Raw genomic sequence first — 14,450 nt, 5'->3', positions numbered from 1 at the left:
AGTTCCCCAGGTTCAATCTTTTGAAGTGGTCACTTCATAAAAAGGAAAATGGAAGTCTGTGTTTGTGTGCCCTGATAAGGAAGAACTAGTTTTTTACACTTAAAAGATCTATTCCATGGGGGGGGGGAGGGGATTAAAATCTTCATTGTTAAGACTTTCTCACTCTGTTCTAGGAATTTTCTTGAGAGTACAAAGTATTTTGACACCTTTTGAAAGGAATCTGTACCTTCTGGTATTCCATGTTCTGAAGTTACACAGACTACAACGAAATAGACTATGGCTTAATCAGCTTTATTTCTCCTTTTCTGAGGCTATAAGATACAAATATATGCCCTCTTGAGTCCTAGAAAAGGGAAGCACGCCCTCCCATTCAAGTGAGGATAAGTCAAACGTGTTCCTCTCTCCTGGGTAAATTGATAGAATCTTCCCTCCAATTAGTTATGACAGCTTTATCCCTGACACATACCTTTAGAACTGTAGGCTGAAAGTTTCTCTCTGTTCGAGAAGATTTTGATGCCATCCCATAAACTAGTCCATAAAACAGTTGTTGCCTCAAGCATCACCTCATTGACCTGAAAGATAGTGACCAGAAATAGTGACTGAGAGAGCAGAGACACTGATGGAGCAACTTCTACATACAAAGCACCATCGAGGCCAGTCAAAACATCTGAAAAGTCTTGGGTCATTTCCATTTAACATTATGTTCACACAAGCATGGAAATTTGAATATATGAAGACATTCCTTGAAATTGTTCAGATTCTCATGCTTGCTCTGGAATCTATCTCCTTTTTTCTCAGACTGAGTTAGTCCTTCGCGCTTAGCTGGGGACATCTTCCAGCCCCAAGCACCCATCCGTTTTTCACATTAATTCATTTCAATTTTAATATGTTTCTTAATTATAATTGCAAACATCATCATAGAGAAGAAAGCTGTTAAATCCCTTGACTGATAAAAAAAATAGACTGTAAAATTAAGATTTTATAAAGATAGAGCACATCTAAGAGAGTCTAGAGAGGTACTAAGTCATAGCATCTTGCCCTAATCAAATGTTCGTGTACCTTAGGATCTCACACCTTGTGGTGACTTGTCATTTCCAGCAGTATCTCTTTGGGCACTTACTTACTGGAAAGTCGATGAGGAAGGCTGAGACAATTGTATATACCTAGATTTAGAAATGATTTATACAACATTCAACATTGTTTTCAACATCTTGGGGATGCTCTGTATACATGATGCCAAACATTGATGGAGCACTGAACAATTAATTCACCATCTGAATGTTTCCAGTCGTGCAGATACTAGCTGTCAGGTAGACAAAGACCTTGTCTTACTGAGCCTATCTATATAGCTAACCCTAGAAAGCCTATATAGCTAGCCCTGTGTAGCTAACTCATCAAAGGAAAAACCATAAGATTAGCTATAAAAACAAATACTAATACTAATAATATTACTGTTAAAGAAAACCCAGTTAAGTTTGGTCCTTTCCTTTGTGATTTAAATGCAAATTTACCTAAGGAGGAACAATTTTCATTCACTGATTAGATTCTCCTTTGCTCAAGGATCCTTAACAGTTCACAAATTTGCATTTTGGTCCAAAGTATCTTATGACCTTCTACACAAAGTCATTTGAAGAATAAAACAGCATAACTTGGACCCCAATTGCAAAGTAATTTTCTCAGGATAAAGAAGAATCCATTTCTGGCAGTGCGAAGTATTGTCCAATCCCTCTATTCATTCTTACTCCACAATACTATTCTCTCACATTGTCACAGCTCTTCAAACACATAGGCATGCACACACCATGAGCTCACACACCCAGGCTCTCTCACTTAGCCTGAGTCTCTCTAGTTGGCTCTTCTGAACTCATATCCTTTAGAGCAGTTCTTCTTAACTTTTTTTTTCTAATTCTCAGGCCCCTTTCAGAATATATGGAGGGCTGTGGGCCATCTCCCCAGGGGGAAAAAAAAACCACATTCACACAAAATTGTACATGTGTTTCCCTTTCTCCCTACATGTCCCCACCTGCCAGCAACCCACACCTTTCATAGGCTCATGGTTACAATTCCCTGGATTAGGTTCAAGCAGGAAAAAAAAATAGTTCTCTCTTGCATTAAGTTCAAAGAGAAAAAAAAATAGTTTTCCCTTCTCTACTCTAACCCTCCTGTAATTGGCCATGAGAGAAGTAAACTGATTGGATTTACATGATCATTTTGACCCAATTTATAGATAACTCCCTGTTTTACTATAGTTAAAACCATGAAACCAGTGTATGTCAGCAAACATTATCTGTCATGTTTACTCAGAAACTAATAATAGTTCTTATTAGATTCACCTTTTTTGAAAAAAGTGTTTCATCAGTAGCCTATCCTGTGTATGTTGTATCTTGGGCATATAACTGGTGATTTTATACACTTGCTTTATAAATTCCAGATTTAAACTTCCTGGGGAGAAATAATTTGATACAATAAGCCTTCACTATGTTAAGAACCATAATGTTCAGTTGATTCTATTGCATATAGATAGAAACTTCGTTTGTACCAGTTTTTTTCATTGTTGTTAAAGTCAGTTAATTTAATTGCTGCTGCCATCCCCCTCCCAGTGTGTATTAGTCATTTTACTTGGTTGAGTCATCTGTTTCCTTGGAAACACAGACTAATATAGTCATTATGTTATTGGTTGCATTTAAAGCTGTGAATGGAAGAGCAATGTTGTCAATAGGTTATTACAGAAAAGGATAGAGAACATTCTAGATCTTGACCCTCTGTCAAGGTTATTCATTGTGTAATTTAACCACTCTGCTCTCTACTTCTCTATCTATAAAATTGATTTCAAGTTAATATTTGAGCATCTTCTTACATGTCTCATACAGTTTAACTTGTTTTAAGATCCACAGATGTATAGTTCTGAAAAGCCCAAAGTTTGATGGCATTTTGTGCTCTGACATAAAGCTTGCTCCTACTGGATGCCCTTCTAGATTTCCTTCTCTTCTACCCTCTTGTTTCATAGTGAGCCACACTGATAAATTCCAGGTGCCCCTTGATATTTCAAAGATTGGAAGACTATAGATTTTTCCTTCCTTAGCTCTGCTGATCCAAACTGTCCCTAATTGAATTTCTTTCATCTGAACTCCGAAGTAATTTCATTTTCATTGGTTGCCAATCATTTATTTCCTCTAGCTGGCCCCCCATTGGCCGAATAGGGTTGGTAAGGAAAAGCCAGTTCTGTCATTATCATTAGCAATATGGCAAGAGCAACAATATTATTTCTTGTTATTTAAGTATATAGTATCCCTCTGCCTGTTTACTGCAGATTTCATCCACACATATCATCTTAGTGCTTTCTTTTGGTGGGAAATTGAGGTAAGATAATAAAGAAGGGAAGCTTATAAGGTCATTATATAAGTAATTAAACCTAAGGGAATCTCAAAAATATATTCTCTGAAGATTTTTTTAAAAGATACATTCATTTCTGTGTGAGATAGTTTAGGTCTAGTTATCCCTGTGGATTTGCTTCTCGTGTTAAAAGTTCATACACACACACACACACACACACACACACACACACACATATATATATATCAGTAACACAAAAGTGACATCACAGATTTGTGAGATTAGTGTTAGAAAAGTCCATGGAGGTATCTGGTGTAACATGGCGCCTATGACATGCCTGACACTTGATCACATCTACTTTGTTTGATCCCTTTCAGTAACAGGAAACTTAAATACCCTTCTAGACAGCCCATTGCATCTTTGGAGTGCTCTTTTAGAAAATTCTTGCTTACACTGAACTGAAATCTAAAACATCCACTCGGTAGCAGCAAATGTTAGCTTCTGAAGCAGCACGGAAGACACTTTCCTCTTTTACCTGACACGTTTCCATGTGTGTGGAGACAGACATCATAGGTTCCTGAGCTTCCTCCTCTTCAGTCTACATATCCCCAAGTCCTCCAACTATTTCTCATCAATTATGACTTCATTGCTTTTTCCTTGGATTATAGCCTCAGGGTCACTTTTCAGTTCTCTAAAACTAACAGGGATAATTATATAAGTAAAAATAGGAGGTACCACATCAAGTGCTTTGCAAGAACTCAAATATGAATATCCTCCTTGCTTCCCTCTCATCTTCTAATTTCACAAATCTATTTTAAAATTTATTAAGCATCAATGCAAATGGTTTATTCTTTATAAAAACCTCATGCTGATATTGTTCACGATGCTGAGATTCTCCAGATATTTATTTTCTCCTTCCCTTAAAATGAAAGAAAGAAGAAAATAAGAGCCTGGCAAATGCTTCTTGGTATCTTGAGTAATTTGGACTCGACAAATGTCAACGTGACATAAGAAAAGTTATCTTGAGATTCTACTGTTTCTTTTACAGCGACTGGTTAATATTTCCTCCATTGTTCTCAGGACTTGACTCTTGTCACTGACTAGAGATCAAGTAGAGCTGGAATAGCACCCACTTAGGGGCAGTTAGCATGCAGAGGGGCAGTGGAACCTGGACTTTGAGAGCTCTGAAAATACCTGATAAATGACCAAGAATCATCCCTTTGTCAGCAGCACTGGAGCAGCAAAGAGAGAAACATTCCATATAGATGAAATAGGTGGTTACCTTTCCAGGGTGAACTCTATATGAGGGGTAGCACTCAACGGCCCCCTCCACCTGACCCAAAAACATCTTTGCTGGTCTTCCAAGTGCCCAGATTCCCACTCTAAGAAATGTGTTCCTTTGAGTTGAGACACTGCTATCCCAAAGAGTCCCCAGCACAGGAACTCCTGTTAGAATGACCCATCAAGCTAAAATCATCATTAATCCTTGGGCATGGATTCTTTTATTGGATTGTTTTCCAAGGAACTGCTAACTGAAAGCAGGGCCCTAAAACGCAAGATAGGTAAGAAGTGAGAAGGGCAAGGGACAGAACCAGAACGTGAGGGAGGGTAGTCTTAGGTGAGGGTTGCTGGAGTTGGAAGCTCTAAGAAGTCAGTGATTGGCAGGAGTGGGAACTCAATCTTCAAAGGAAGAATACCACGGAAAGATGAGTAGGGAGGGAAGACCGCTTTTGGACATCAAATATTTCTGGCTAAGCATAAGGAAAGAAGCTGAGAACAGCATGTGAAAAAAGTGAAGTGCTACAGCCACCACAGAGCGGGCCAGGCAAACTCATGAAGCCAGGTCACCAGGCAGCAACTCCACAGCCGGTGTATTCTCTTTTTCTCCATCCCCCACCTCACAAAAGTATAAAAGGAATAGGTTGAACATTATGCTAAGTGAAAGAAGCCAGACACAAAAGGGCACCTATTATAGGAGTCCATATATAGGAACCACCCACAATAGCCAAATCCATAGAGACAGAAAGATTAGTCACTGCCTGGGCCTGGGGCAGGTCAGGCATGGGGACTGACTGCTAATGGGTATGGGCTTTCTTCCTGAGGTGATGAAAATGTTCTGAAATTGGACGATGGTGATGGTGGCACAACTCTCTGAGTGTACTAGAAACTGCTGAATTGTACTTTTGAGAAGGGTGAATTTTATGGTATGTGAATTATATCTCAGTAATTTTTTTTAATTAAAAAAGAGTAGATGGCCTTTTGAAAAAAGAGTAGATGGCCTTGAGAAAATCCAAGATCAACTTAAAGACCCTACCATGGGAGCATTTCTTAACTCTAAATAAAGATTTGCAGTTCCACTCCTTTCTCCTCCTGACTCATGGCAAGCTTCAAGTCACTTGGTTGCCAGGTGGCAGTGCCTACCGATGGGCCCAGGCACTTGTGAAGAGCCCACACTGGCACCCCAGCATGTAGTCAGTTGCTAGCTAGACAGCAAACTGACTTTGGTGGTGGCTCAATCCTAAATCCTTCACTAAAAGTAATTCAGAGACAGAACAAGGTCACACACTGGAAATAAATTCCGTCATTTTCACTTCCTCCTTCTGAGATGTTAATGAGAGAAGCTGCTCTGCATAATACGGGACATCTTTCCAAATTCACAGTGACATTACTGGCAGGATCAGAAGCAGCTGCAAGAAAGTCAAACCACTCTCCTCCCCATCCCTTGCCATCACCACTTCAAAACCCTTTGTAGCCACACAAATGGTTCTGTACCATGAGAATCTGCTGTAAACGAAGCCACGTTTTAATGAGGTCCTTCTAGCACTTCCACAACTAAACTTCCTTCAGGAAATGATTAGAGCCAGCCTCGAGCACACTCACCTGCTAATTTAGAGGCCACGAAAACAAGCAAGTGTCTAGAGATAAAGAAACTCAGAGAGGTCCAAATGCCTGAGGCCAGGTTTCTAATCAGAGCTCCCAGCCTTACCTTTTGACCTTTTGTGTCAACCCACAGGATACCTACCCTTTTGAGGCAGGCTAGGGAAAGAGAGAAAGTCAGTGGATCCTGACCCATGGCCCAACTAGTCAAATCCCAGAAAAATTTTCTTTAAAGAGAGTTGAATCAGTAGGAGCAGATAGCTTCAGATGAAACCATTTTGTATCTTCTCTTCTTTCCTGACATTCCGAAGAATAAGAACATTTTCTAGTTTAGATGAAAAGATTTGTTACCTTCATGTTTTTTAAAATGACATAAAGGGCCAGGTTTAAAGGGATTTTAAAATTAAAATGACTAGATTTCACAGATGATTATAGCCTTTTGATTCTGGGCAGATTTGACCCAAAGTCGGGCCTGCACGCAGACTGTGTGCCCCATGTGAGAAGCCTCATCCCAGGTCCTGGAGTACCCTGTGCCAAGGGGTTTACCAAAGAGGGGCCCCCAAAGTGTTCTGCTTCTTCTGACCTGACATACCTGTTTTGCCTACCCCCCCCCATTGCCCGCTTAGAGCATAGATAATTGAAAGATGCAAGGCCCTAGCAGTTGATGTACGTGACGTTTTATTGAAGCTATTTTGATGCAGCAGTTTTGACACCAGGGACATTCTGCCGTGGACTAAGAGAAAACCTTTATACTTTTAATCTGTTAAGTGTTTTTTTTTAATATTCACAAGTAATGTGCTAATGTACATGAGAGATGTCCACTATCTTATTTCTGAGAGCATGTAAGTGGAATTGGACTAGATTTGGGATGTCTATTACACACAAGGCTTGATTATATATTTTGATAAAGTGGCTTTCAAAACAGAGTCTGGAATGGTCAGAACCTTTGCAGTGGCTACTTCTTCAAAGCCTAGCCCAGTGGTTCTTAAACCTTATTCTGTATCAGAATTCCCAGCTGAGTTTGTTAAAAACAGAATTCCCACACCCCACTTCCACCTGGAGGTTCCAATTCAGTATGACTGGGGAGAACCCCAGGAAACTGCACATGTGGCAGGAACCCAGGTGGTTCTGATGAAGACAGTCCAGAGAGAAAAAACTGCCTGAGAGTTTTGCCCACCCACCAGGCAGGGTATCAATCACCTTGACACCATCTTAGGAGGGGAAGCCAGGAGGGATCGGGTCCATTTCAGCTTGTACATCTGACAAAATGATCCCTATGGAGTCTCTAATAGCCGCAAACTGAGTTAGGACTAGGTGTGTCTGGTTAGATTTGGCTTCTTGAATGATACTGATGACTCTCTATTTGTTTTTACTTGCCACTCGTGGATAACCTTGTGCACCCTAGAAACAGAGATACCAGACATAGGTAAGCAAACCACCCGGGCAGCTACCTAATGACCCTTCTTGCCTAACAGCCCATCTCCTAATAACGGGCTAACAGGGAGATTTTACTTCTGAAATAAGGTGAAAGGAATGATGTGAAAGTGCATTTAGGAGTTAGGATTCAGGTAAGTGTCTGAAAAAAGAAGAGAGCTCCACTAATGGGAATTTGCTGGAAGATCAGACTATATCGAAAAGAAAACAAGATAAGTGAGAGCTGGCAGTCCAGTACTTCATGGGAAAGCAAAGCTTTGAGTCTCATTATGTTTTCCTTAGGTGATATCACAAATGAGTCTGTAAGTTCAAATAGATTCAATGTTTTCAAGTTGCAGTAGAAAAAGAGGTGATACGGCAATCTTCCCAGATCCAGAAATATAGTTGACGAGTGTATTAAGAGACAGTGACCACGATGACCCTCTTGAATAAGATTTTTCCTTTTTCCTTTTGTGTGACCTCATGGTTTCTATTTCTTCCCACCAAAAAGAAATAATAGAAAAGCTTTAAACCAACCATTTACCGACAACGGCACAAAGCTCTGAAATTAATCATAATGAGTATTTCTATTCAATTTGTTTATGCATTACACTTGTCAAAACTGTTCTAAATTACCTGAAATTGCATAGGAGAAAATTGAATTTGTTCACTTCTGAATGCCAATTGTCATCAAAATGGCACTGATAGGGCTTTTAATTTGGATTTCGTTTGGGAGATGCCACTTCTTAAATGCCAGTGCACAAGATCAGCCTTGCTACTTTGGCATAACTGATTCCTTAAGCAAATTAAGTTGGTTGTCAAATTGCTTACTGGTTAAGTGTTGCATAGTATTAATTATAGGCATTAATTGCCCATTTAACAATCTATGTGATTTTAACTAGCATGAATGAAGTGATCTTTGCTAAGTTGAAGGGCATTGCTCGAATGTAAAGCTAACCAGAAAGGTGACAATAAGTCTAACACTGAAGTTACAAAAGAAATCTTTCACATATCTCAAATTGCAATATGCATGTAGACACAAGGGATTAGAACAAATTGAAATGTAGTCCAACGGTTTTCTTTCTCGGGTATGGCATGTTTTTAAAAAGTGAAAAGAAACCAATCTCAAAAGAGCTGAAGTGCACTTGGGAAATGGCATGAAATGGCAAGAAATTACATATCAATATAGGAGACCTTCCTGACTGTTAGCTGTCAGGAAAATAACATTAATCAGATTTGAATTTTGTATGTTAGACTATTCTATTTTCTAAAGGCCAGTGCACAGAATTTTAGAACAACCTAGTTGAGCAGAATAGGATATGTTGCTCAGTTAAAAGAAAGCAGGAACACCAATTTTTTTTCTTTATCACCTTCAGAACTAAAGTATTCTGAAGGTACTTTGTACACACAGTCACTCACATATGATCTAATCTAGTATTGGTCAGGGCACAGGCTTGTTAGTGACCCTGGGCAAGCCCTCTATGTGTCTGGGTTTCCCCAGCTGAGATTTGAGGAGAATGATAATTTTAACTTCCCTCACAGGCACATTGGGGATATTCAATAATAAATGAATGTAATGCATTCCAAAGTGCTTTTGTGCGAATAACATTTCTCTTGGAAAAATAGCCTATGGACTTTTCCTAAACAAAGCATGATTAATCTGGCTCAGTTGAAACTTCCACAGACTGGCTACCAAAATATTGAAAGTTGTTTCAGGGAAGGGTTGTGATCCCCTTCTTATTCTAGAAAGATCTAGGGGCACTGGAGAAATTTTATTCTGAAGGCAAAAATTCAACTATATATGTAAAAAAAAAAAAAGTTTTACTCAAACCCCTATTTAAGCAGTCTTTGCTACAGAGATGCCTTGTCTGATATGACTGCCAAATCAATTCTGGAGTCTGTTGGGGCCCTTTACAGTTTATTTACGGCAGCTGGTGGTTCCAGGGTTGAAGATGTCCCTGGAATCTACTGAATTCTCTTATTTGATGAAGTGAAGGTAAGTAGAAAAAAAATCAAGTATTCCAGCTGGATCTGACTTTTTTCCAATTAGCACTATAAACTGGGTCTCAAATCAGTATCTGCTAGCCTTTACTATTATTAACATACACAGATATGCTTAGAGGGCAAATATAATTACAAATGCAATCAGAAACATACCAGTCCTTAAGGGCAACATACTTACTCTGATGACCCTCTCCCTGCCATTTTGCTGGGCTGGGTAGCCAAGACCTGAAAACTTCCATGTATTAGTTAGTTTCATGTCCTACAGTTTAGTTTAGCAGTAACTGAACATTGACCCTGTCAAACACTCTATTGGTGCTCAAGATAGATGAGTAGGGTTCCTGCCTGCAAAGAGCTTACACTGTGATTGGAGAGATGTGGAAAAAAAGTGAATCTTTCCCCCAGCACACATTCACATCTTGGTTTCTAATGCCATTCTCCAAAATAAGGAACCAGGGGTCTCTAGCAAAATGATTCATTCCAGTACTGGGGCAAGGACTATAAAAGATGAGCTTGGAGCATCTTGTAGTGCCAAAAAGTAGACAAGGGCTAAAAGAAAACAAAAAACAAGAACTCCACATTGATGGATGTATGGTAAGGTCTCACAGGCCAACAGGAGGAGTTCCCAGTGACTAATGCCAGACAATTTGAGCAACAAAATAAAGTAGCATTGGGTTTTAATGCAAAGTATACAAGAAATATCCATGAATCCCTACTGATATAAATGAATTCTTGAATTCATAAATTAATGGGGGAGAAGAGATAAAGCTCTCATGCAGAAGAATTCCAAATTGTTGATGTAGACATTCTACCCTCAAGGAGGTAGAATCTAATTCCCTACTCTCCAAGTGTTGGCTTCACAGAGTGACTCCCTTCCAAAGAGTACAATATGGAAAGTGGGAGAGAAATAGTAACTTTATGCTGGAGAAACCTGACCAACTCTACCTCAGTCAGGTGATCAAAGTCAACATCAACAGTGATAAGTCATGTTGATTGTTATGTACTCTTGATTTGATCTGATGAGAATGGCACTTCACCCCGGTGGTCTTCCTCCCCAAAACCTATAACCCCTGTCTAACCAGGAGAAGAGAATTAGACACATTCCGGTAGAGGGCATCCTACAAAATACCTGACCAATAGTCTTTAAAACTGTTAAGGTCATCAGAAACAAGAAAAGTCTGAGAAACTGTCATAGCCCAGAGGAGCCTAAGGAGACATGATGACTAAATATAATTTGGTATCCTAGATGGAATCTGGAGCAGGGAAAGGATGATAGATAAAAACTAAGGAAATCTGAATAAAATATGGACTTCAGTTTATCTTTAAAAACAATGTTAATACAATATGATAGGTGCTGGTAGGTCACATATACCTCCTCTCTGCTCATATCTTTCCTCCTCTTCTTCTGTTGTCACACTTGACAGTCATAGCCTGTTTGCTGATCTGACTCCCCCCTTGGACCATGAATTTCATGAAGAAAGGGGCTGTGTATCACACACACAAGTAGGTCTCTGGCCCATAGCACAGTTCCTAGGCACATTAGTGCACTTAGTAAATATTTCTTAATTAATGAACAATTACATGATACAGAAATCGTACTGAGGAAGGAACTCAAATGAGAGGCTTAGACTAATGACCATGGAGATAAAGTGAAGTGGGCAGATTGGAAAAGAGTTTAGGAGGTAGAACCTTTAAAAGCATCCTGCTTTACTGGATATGGAGAATGATAGAAGAAGGAGTGAAGAATAGCTCTTGGCTTTGACAACTGGGCGTGGGGCAGAGTGCTGGGCTGTGAGCGTATCAAAGATAACCAAGGTTAATTTCCTCCAGGCTCACATGGTTTATTGGGGGATACAAATTTTAAAAAATAATACAATATGTAATCCCCCAAATAGAGGTAAATATAGTGTAAATAACCCAGACTGGAGATTTAGGGAAGGCTTTCTCCAGGAGAAGATGCCTGAGTAAAGCCTTAAAAGGCATATGAGGATTTACTAAGTGAAGAAAGGCTTGTCTACCACACCAAGAAATGTTAAAAGGTTTTTAGGGTTTTTAAAGATGGGGATCCAACCTTAGGATCAAGCAAAATATCTCCCAAACCAACATTACTACAACCATTGTAAAAATGGAATTAGGAAGAATCAAAATGAATGAATGAGCTCAGCCATGTATGCAGGTAAAAATATCACAAGAGATTCCATGTGAATATGTAATTGAAGAGTTTAAGGAATACCAAAATCCAATCAAGGTAACTTTAGCGTCACCTTTAAAAGGTACAGCTGATTGTGATTATGAGCCCCCCAAAAAGGTCCTATATAGTCAGTTCTATTATGTCCTGAAACAAGACAAAATGGATTAGAAAAGTGTGATGGTCAGCTAAAAAAAGGAAGCTTGGAGACGAAAGGTTTGGCAATGTGTCTCTAGCACAACCCTCCCTACACAACATGCCTCCATCTTTGTATCTATGTCTTTCAATTCACAACAGGAGCCTGGAGGCGGGTAGGGCCCCCCAGGAGGCAGGAAGCCTGGAGGAGGAGAAGTAGGGTTCTGAAGGATGGGGTAGGCAGGAAGAGGTGAACTTCTGTTTGAGATTTGTTGAATTTGAGGTGACTGAAAGCTATCCAGGCAGGCATCTGGTATGTAATTAGAGAACTGGATATGAAAGGTATTGATGAAAAAAATATATTTCCTGAAATTTTCTCTTTTTTTTTGAAATTTTCTCTTTTCTGCTTCTTTCTCTGCCTCCCAGATGGATGGTATTGAAATCCTAGCTTCATCATAGATTAGCAGTACACACTGAGGTTTTTTTTTAGACCCAGACCCATCACTAGAAAAACAAAGTAGTGTCCATCTCTTTAGTACATGAGAAAGAAGATATATTTATTTTTTTCCATCTCTTAAGAGAATCTTCCATTTGTGACAAAAGGCAGATCCCAGGGGATGTATATTGAAAAAACTGCTTTGAATAACTTTACTTTTCTCTTTCTTAGCACAAGTCCTGCTCACAAATACTATCTGGCTATGGACCCTGTGTCTGAATCACTTTATCTATCAGACACCAACACTCGAAAAGTCTACAGGTTGAAATCTCTTGTGGAAACAAAAGATCTGTCCAAGAATTTTGAAGTGGTGGCAGGGACAGGTGATCAGTGCCTTCCCTTTGACCAGAGTCACTGTGGAGATGGCGGGAGAGCATCGGAAGCTTCACTGAACAGCCCCCGAGGTAAAAAAAAAATCCTTTGGTCATTTAAAGATTTCATTTGACTACACAAACTCCTAAGATCGTTGCCACACTCTAGAGCATCTATCTCAATATTGCCTCTGACACACATTGTCGATGAAGTCCATCCCAGAAGATAAGCATGGTCAGGACTAATTTTTAGATAATACGCATTCATGTAGTCATAAGTGTTACTAAAATGTTGAAATGCTTCTTTCCTGGGTGATAATTATTTCCCAGAACCCTCTGAATGCCCTCCTTGACACCCCACCCTCCCCCAAGACTAGTACCTGGAAACTCCCAGCAGTCCAGCAACTAAAATGTTAACGCCTGATCCAGCAAAGTGCCTCAAAGATAAGGCTTCAGTACTGTGGCCTGCACTGGTTGGGGTCAGGTCTGTGCTCACCTTCTACCACTGTTAAATATGTTGAATATCGCATACACTCTAGACATTCCTGGCTCTTGCTTAACTAAGAATTAATGAGCCTTTCTTCTATTAATTTATCTAAATTATTCTTGAAGCTATTTGTACTTTCAATTTGTATCCTCCCTAGGATAACAAATTCCTGGGGGGGGAAGGGAGTTGCCTTCTGTGGGAACTTGGCCTTACTTTCATCTGTCCTAAATTTACTCCTCAATCTTCAAGAGCCAGTCCTCAATTTTATTGCCTGGGATTTGTGAATAAATCTGTGTTCTCTCAATCAGCTTCATGATTTTTTAGACTGAGATCATATTCCCACCTTAGGCCACTAAGCAAAAGGACAGTCAGCTTTAAGTCTCTTATCATATATCGTCCACCCTATCTCCATAATTATTTAATCATTATTCTCTGTTCCTTCTCCATGATGGTGTGTGTGTGTGTGTGTGTGTGTGTGTGTGTGCATGTGCACACATACATTTATTTTAGTAGATTTTATGAACTGTTCATTTTGGTTGGTTTTAAGAAGCCAACGTGGTCTTTTTAAACTATTACACAGATAAAACACATTGGTTGGAGAAAAATTAGAAAAAAGGGGGTGCAAGAAGTATTTTTAATTAAAGTCACCAATAATCCTACCACATATAGAAAGCAACTGCTAATATTTTAGCATATATTCTTCTAGACTTTTTTCTGTGTATATCATATATTTTATTTTCTAATAATGGAATCATAGTATAGAATGCTGTTCTATAATCTGCTTTTCACACTTTATATTAAGAACATCTTTTCATGCCAAAAAATATAGTGAGGTCAATGTGTTTCATTTGTTAGATGGTCACTTATTATTTCAAATATTAAGAGGTTACTCTTTAGCCATTTGACATTTGCCATATGGGAATTAAATTCCAACTATAATCAGAGTTTAAAGCCTTCCCTTTCTTCAAGGCCATATTCAAGCACCATGTCTTCTGTAAAGCCCCTCTGGATAACCCCAGCCCGTTAAATCTGAATTTCTCTAACAGAGTCTACACCACCCAATTACTACTAGATTATATTTTGCCTCATCTTACTTTCCAGTTCTTTCACGAATAGGTGGTTTTTTATTACCACGGCAAGCTACTTGAGCTGAAAAACTACATCTACTATTTCTTTTGAATCTTCTGCACCTCCCCAGCAATATCTTAT

The 14,450-nt window shown here is 39.2% G+C and overlaps 1 protein-coding gene across 3 annotated transcripts in view; it reads left to right on the top strand.

Moving 5' to 3' along the window:
* Positions 1-14,450, top strand: part of TENM1 (teneurin transmembrane protein 1) — a 575,853-nt gene that overhangs the window by 460,371 nt on the left and 101,032 nt on the right. For 2 of the 3 annotated variants that reach the window (XM_055338409.1, XM_055338408.1), the window contains exons 21-22: positions 7,616-7,636; positions 12,615-12,847. In XM_055338409.1, the coding sequence (XP_055194384.1) occupies positions 7,616-7,636; positions 12,615-12,847 (254 nt within the window). The remainder of the gene's footprint in view (positions 1-7,615; positions 7,637-12,614; positions 12,848-14,450) is intronic. The other variant, XM_055338410.1, reaches the window with a different exon arrangement.

Source organism: Nyctereutes procyonoides, unplaced genomic scaffold (genome assembly GCF_905146905.1).
Source record: "Nyctereutes procyonoides isolate TBG_1078 unplaced genomic scaffold, NYPRO_anot_genome, whole genome shotgun sequence".
NCBI lineage: Eukaryota > Metazoa > Chordata > Mammalia > Carnivora > Canidae > Nyctereutes > Nyctereutes procyonoides.
Note: the sequence above shows the minus strand (reverse complement) of the source record. Positions and strands in the feature narration are given on the sequence as shown.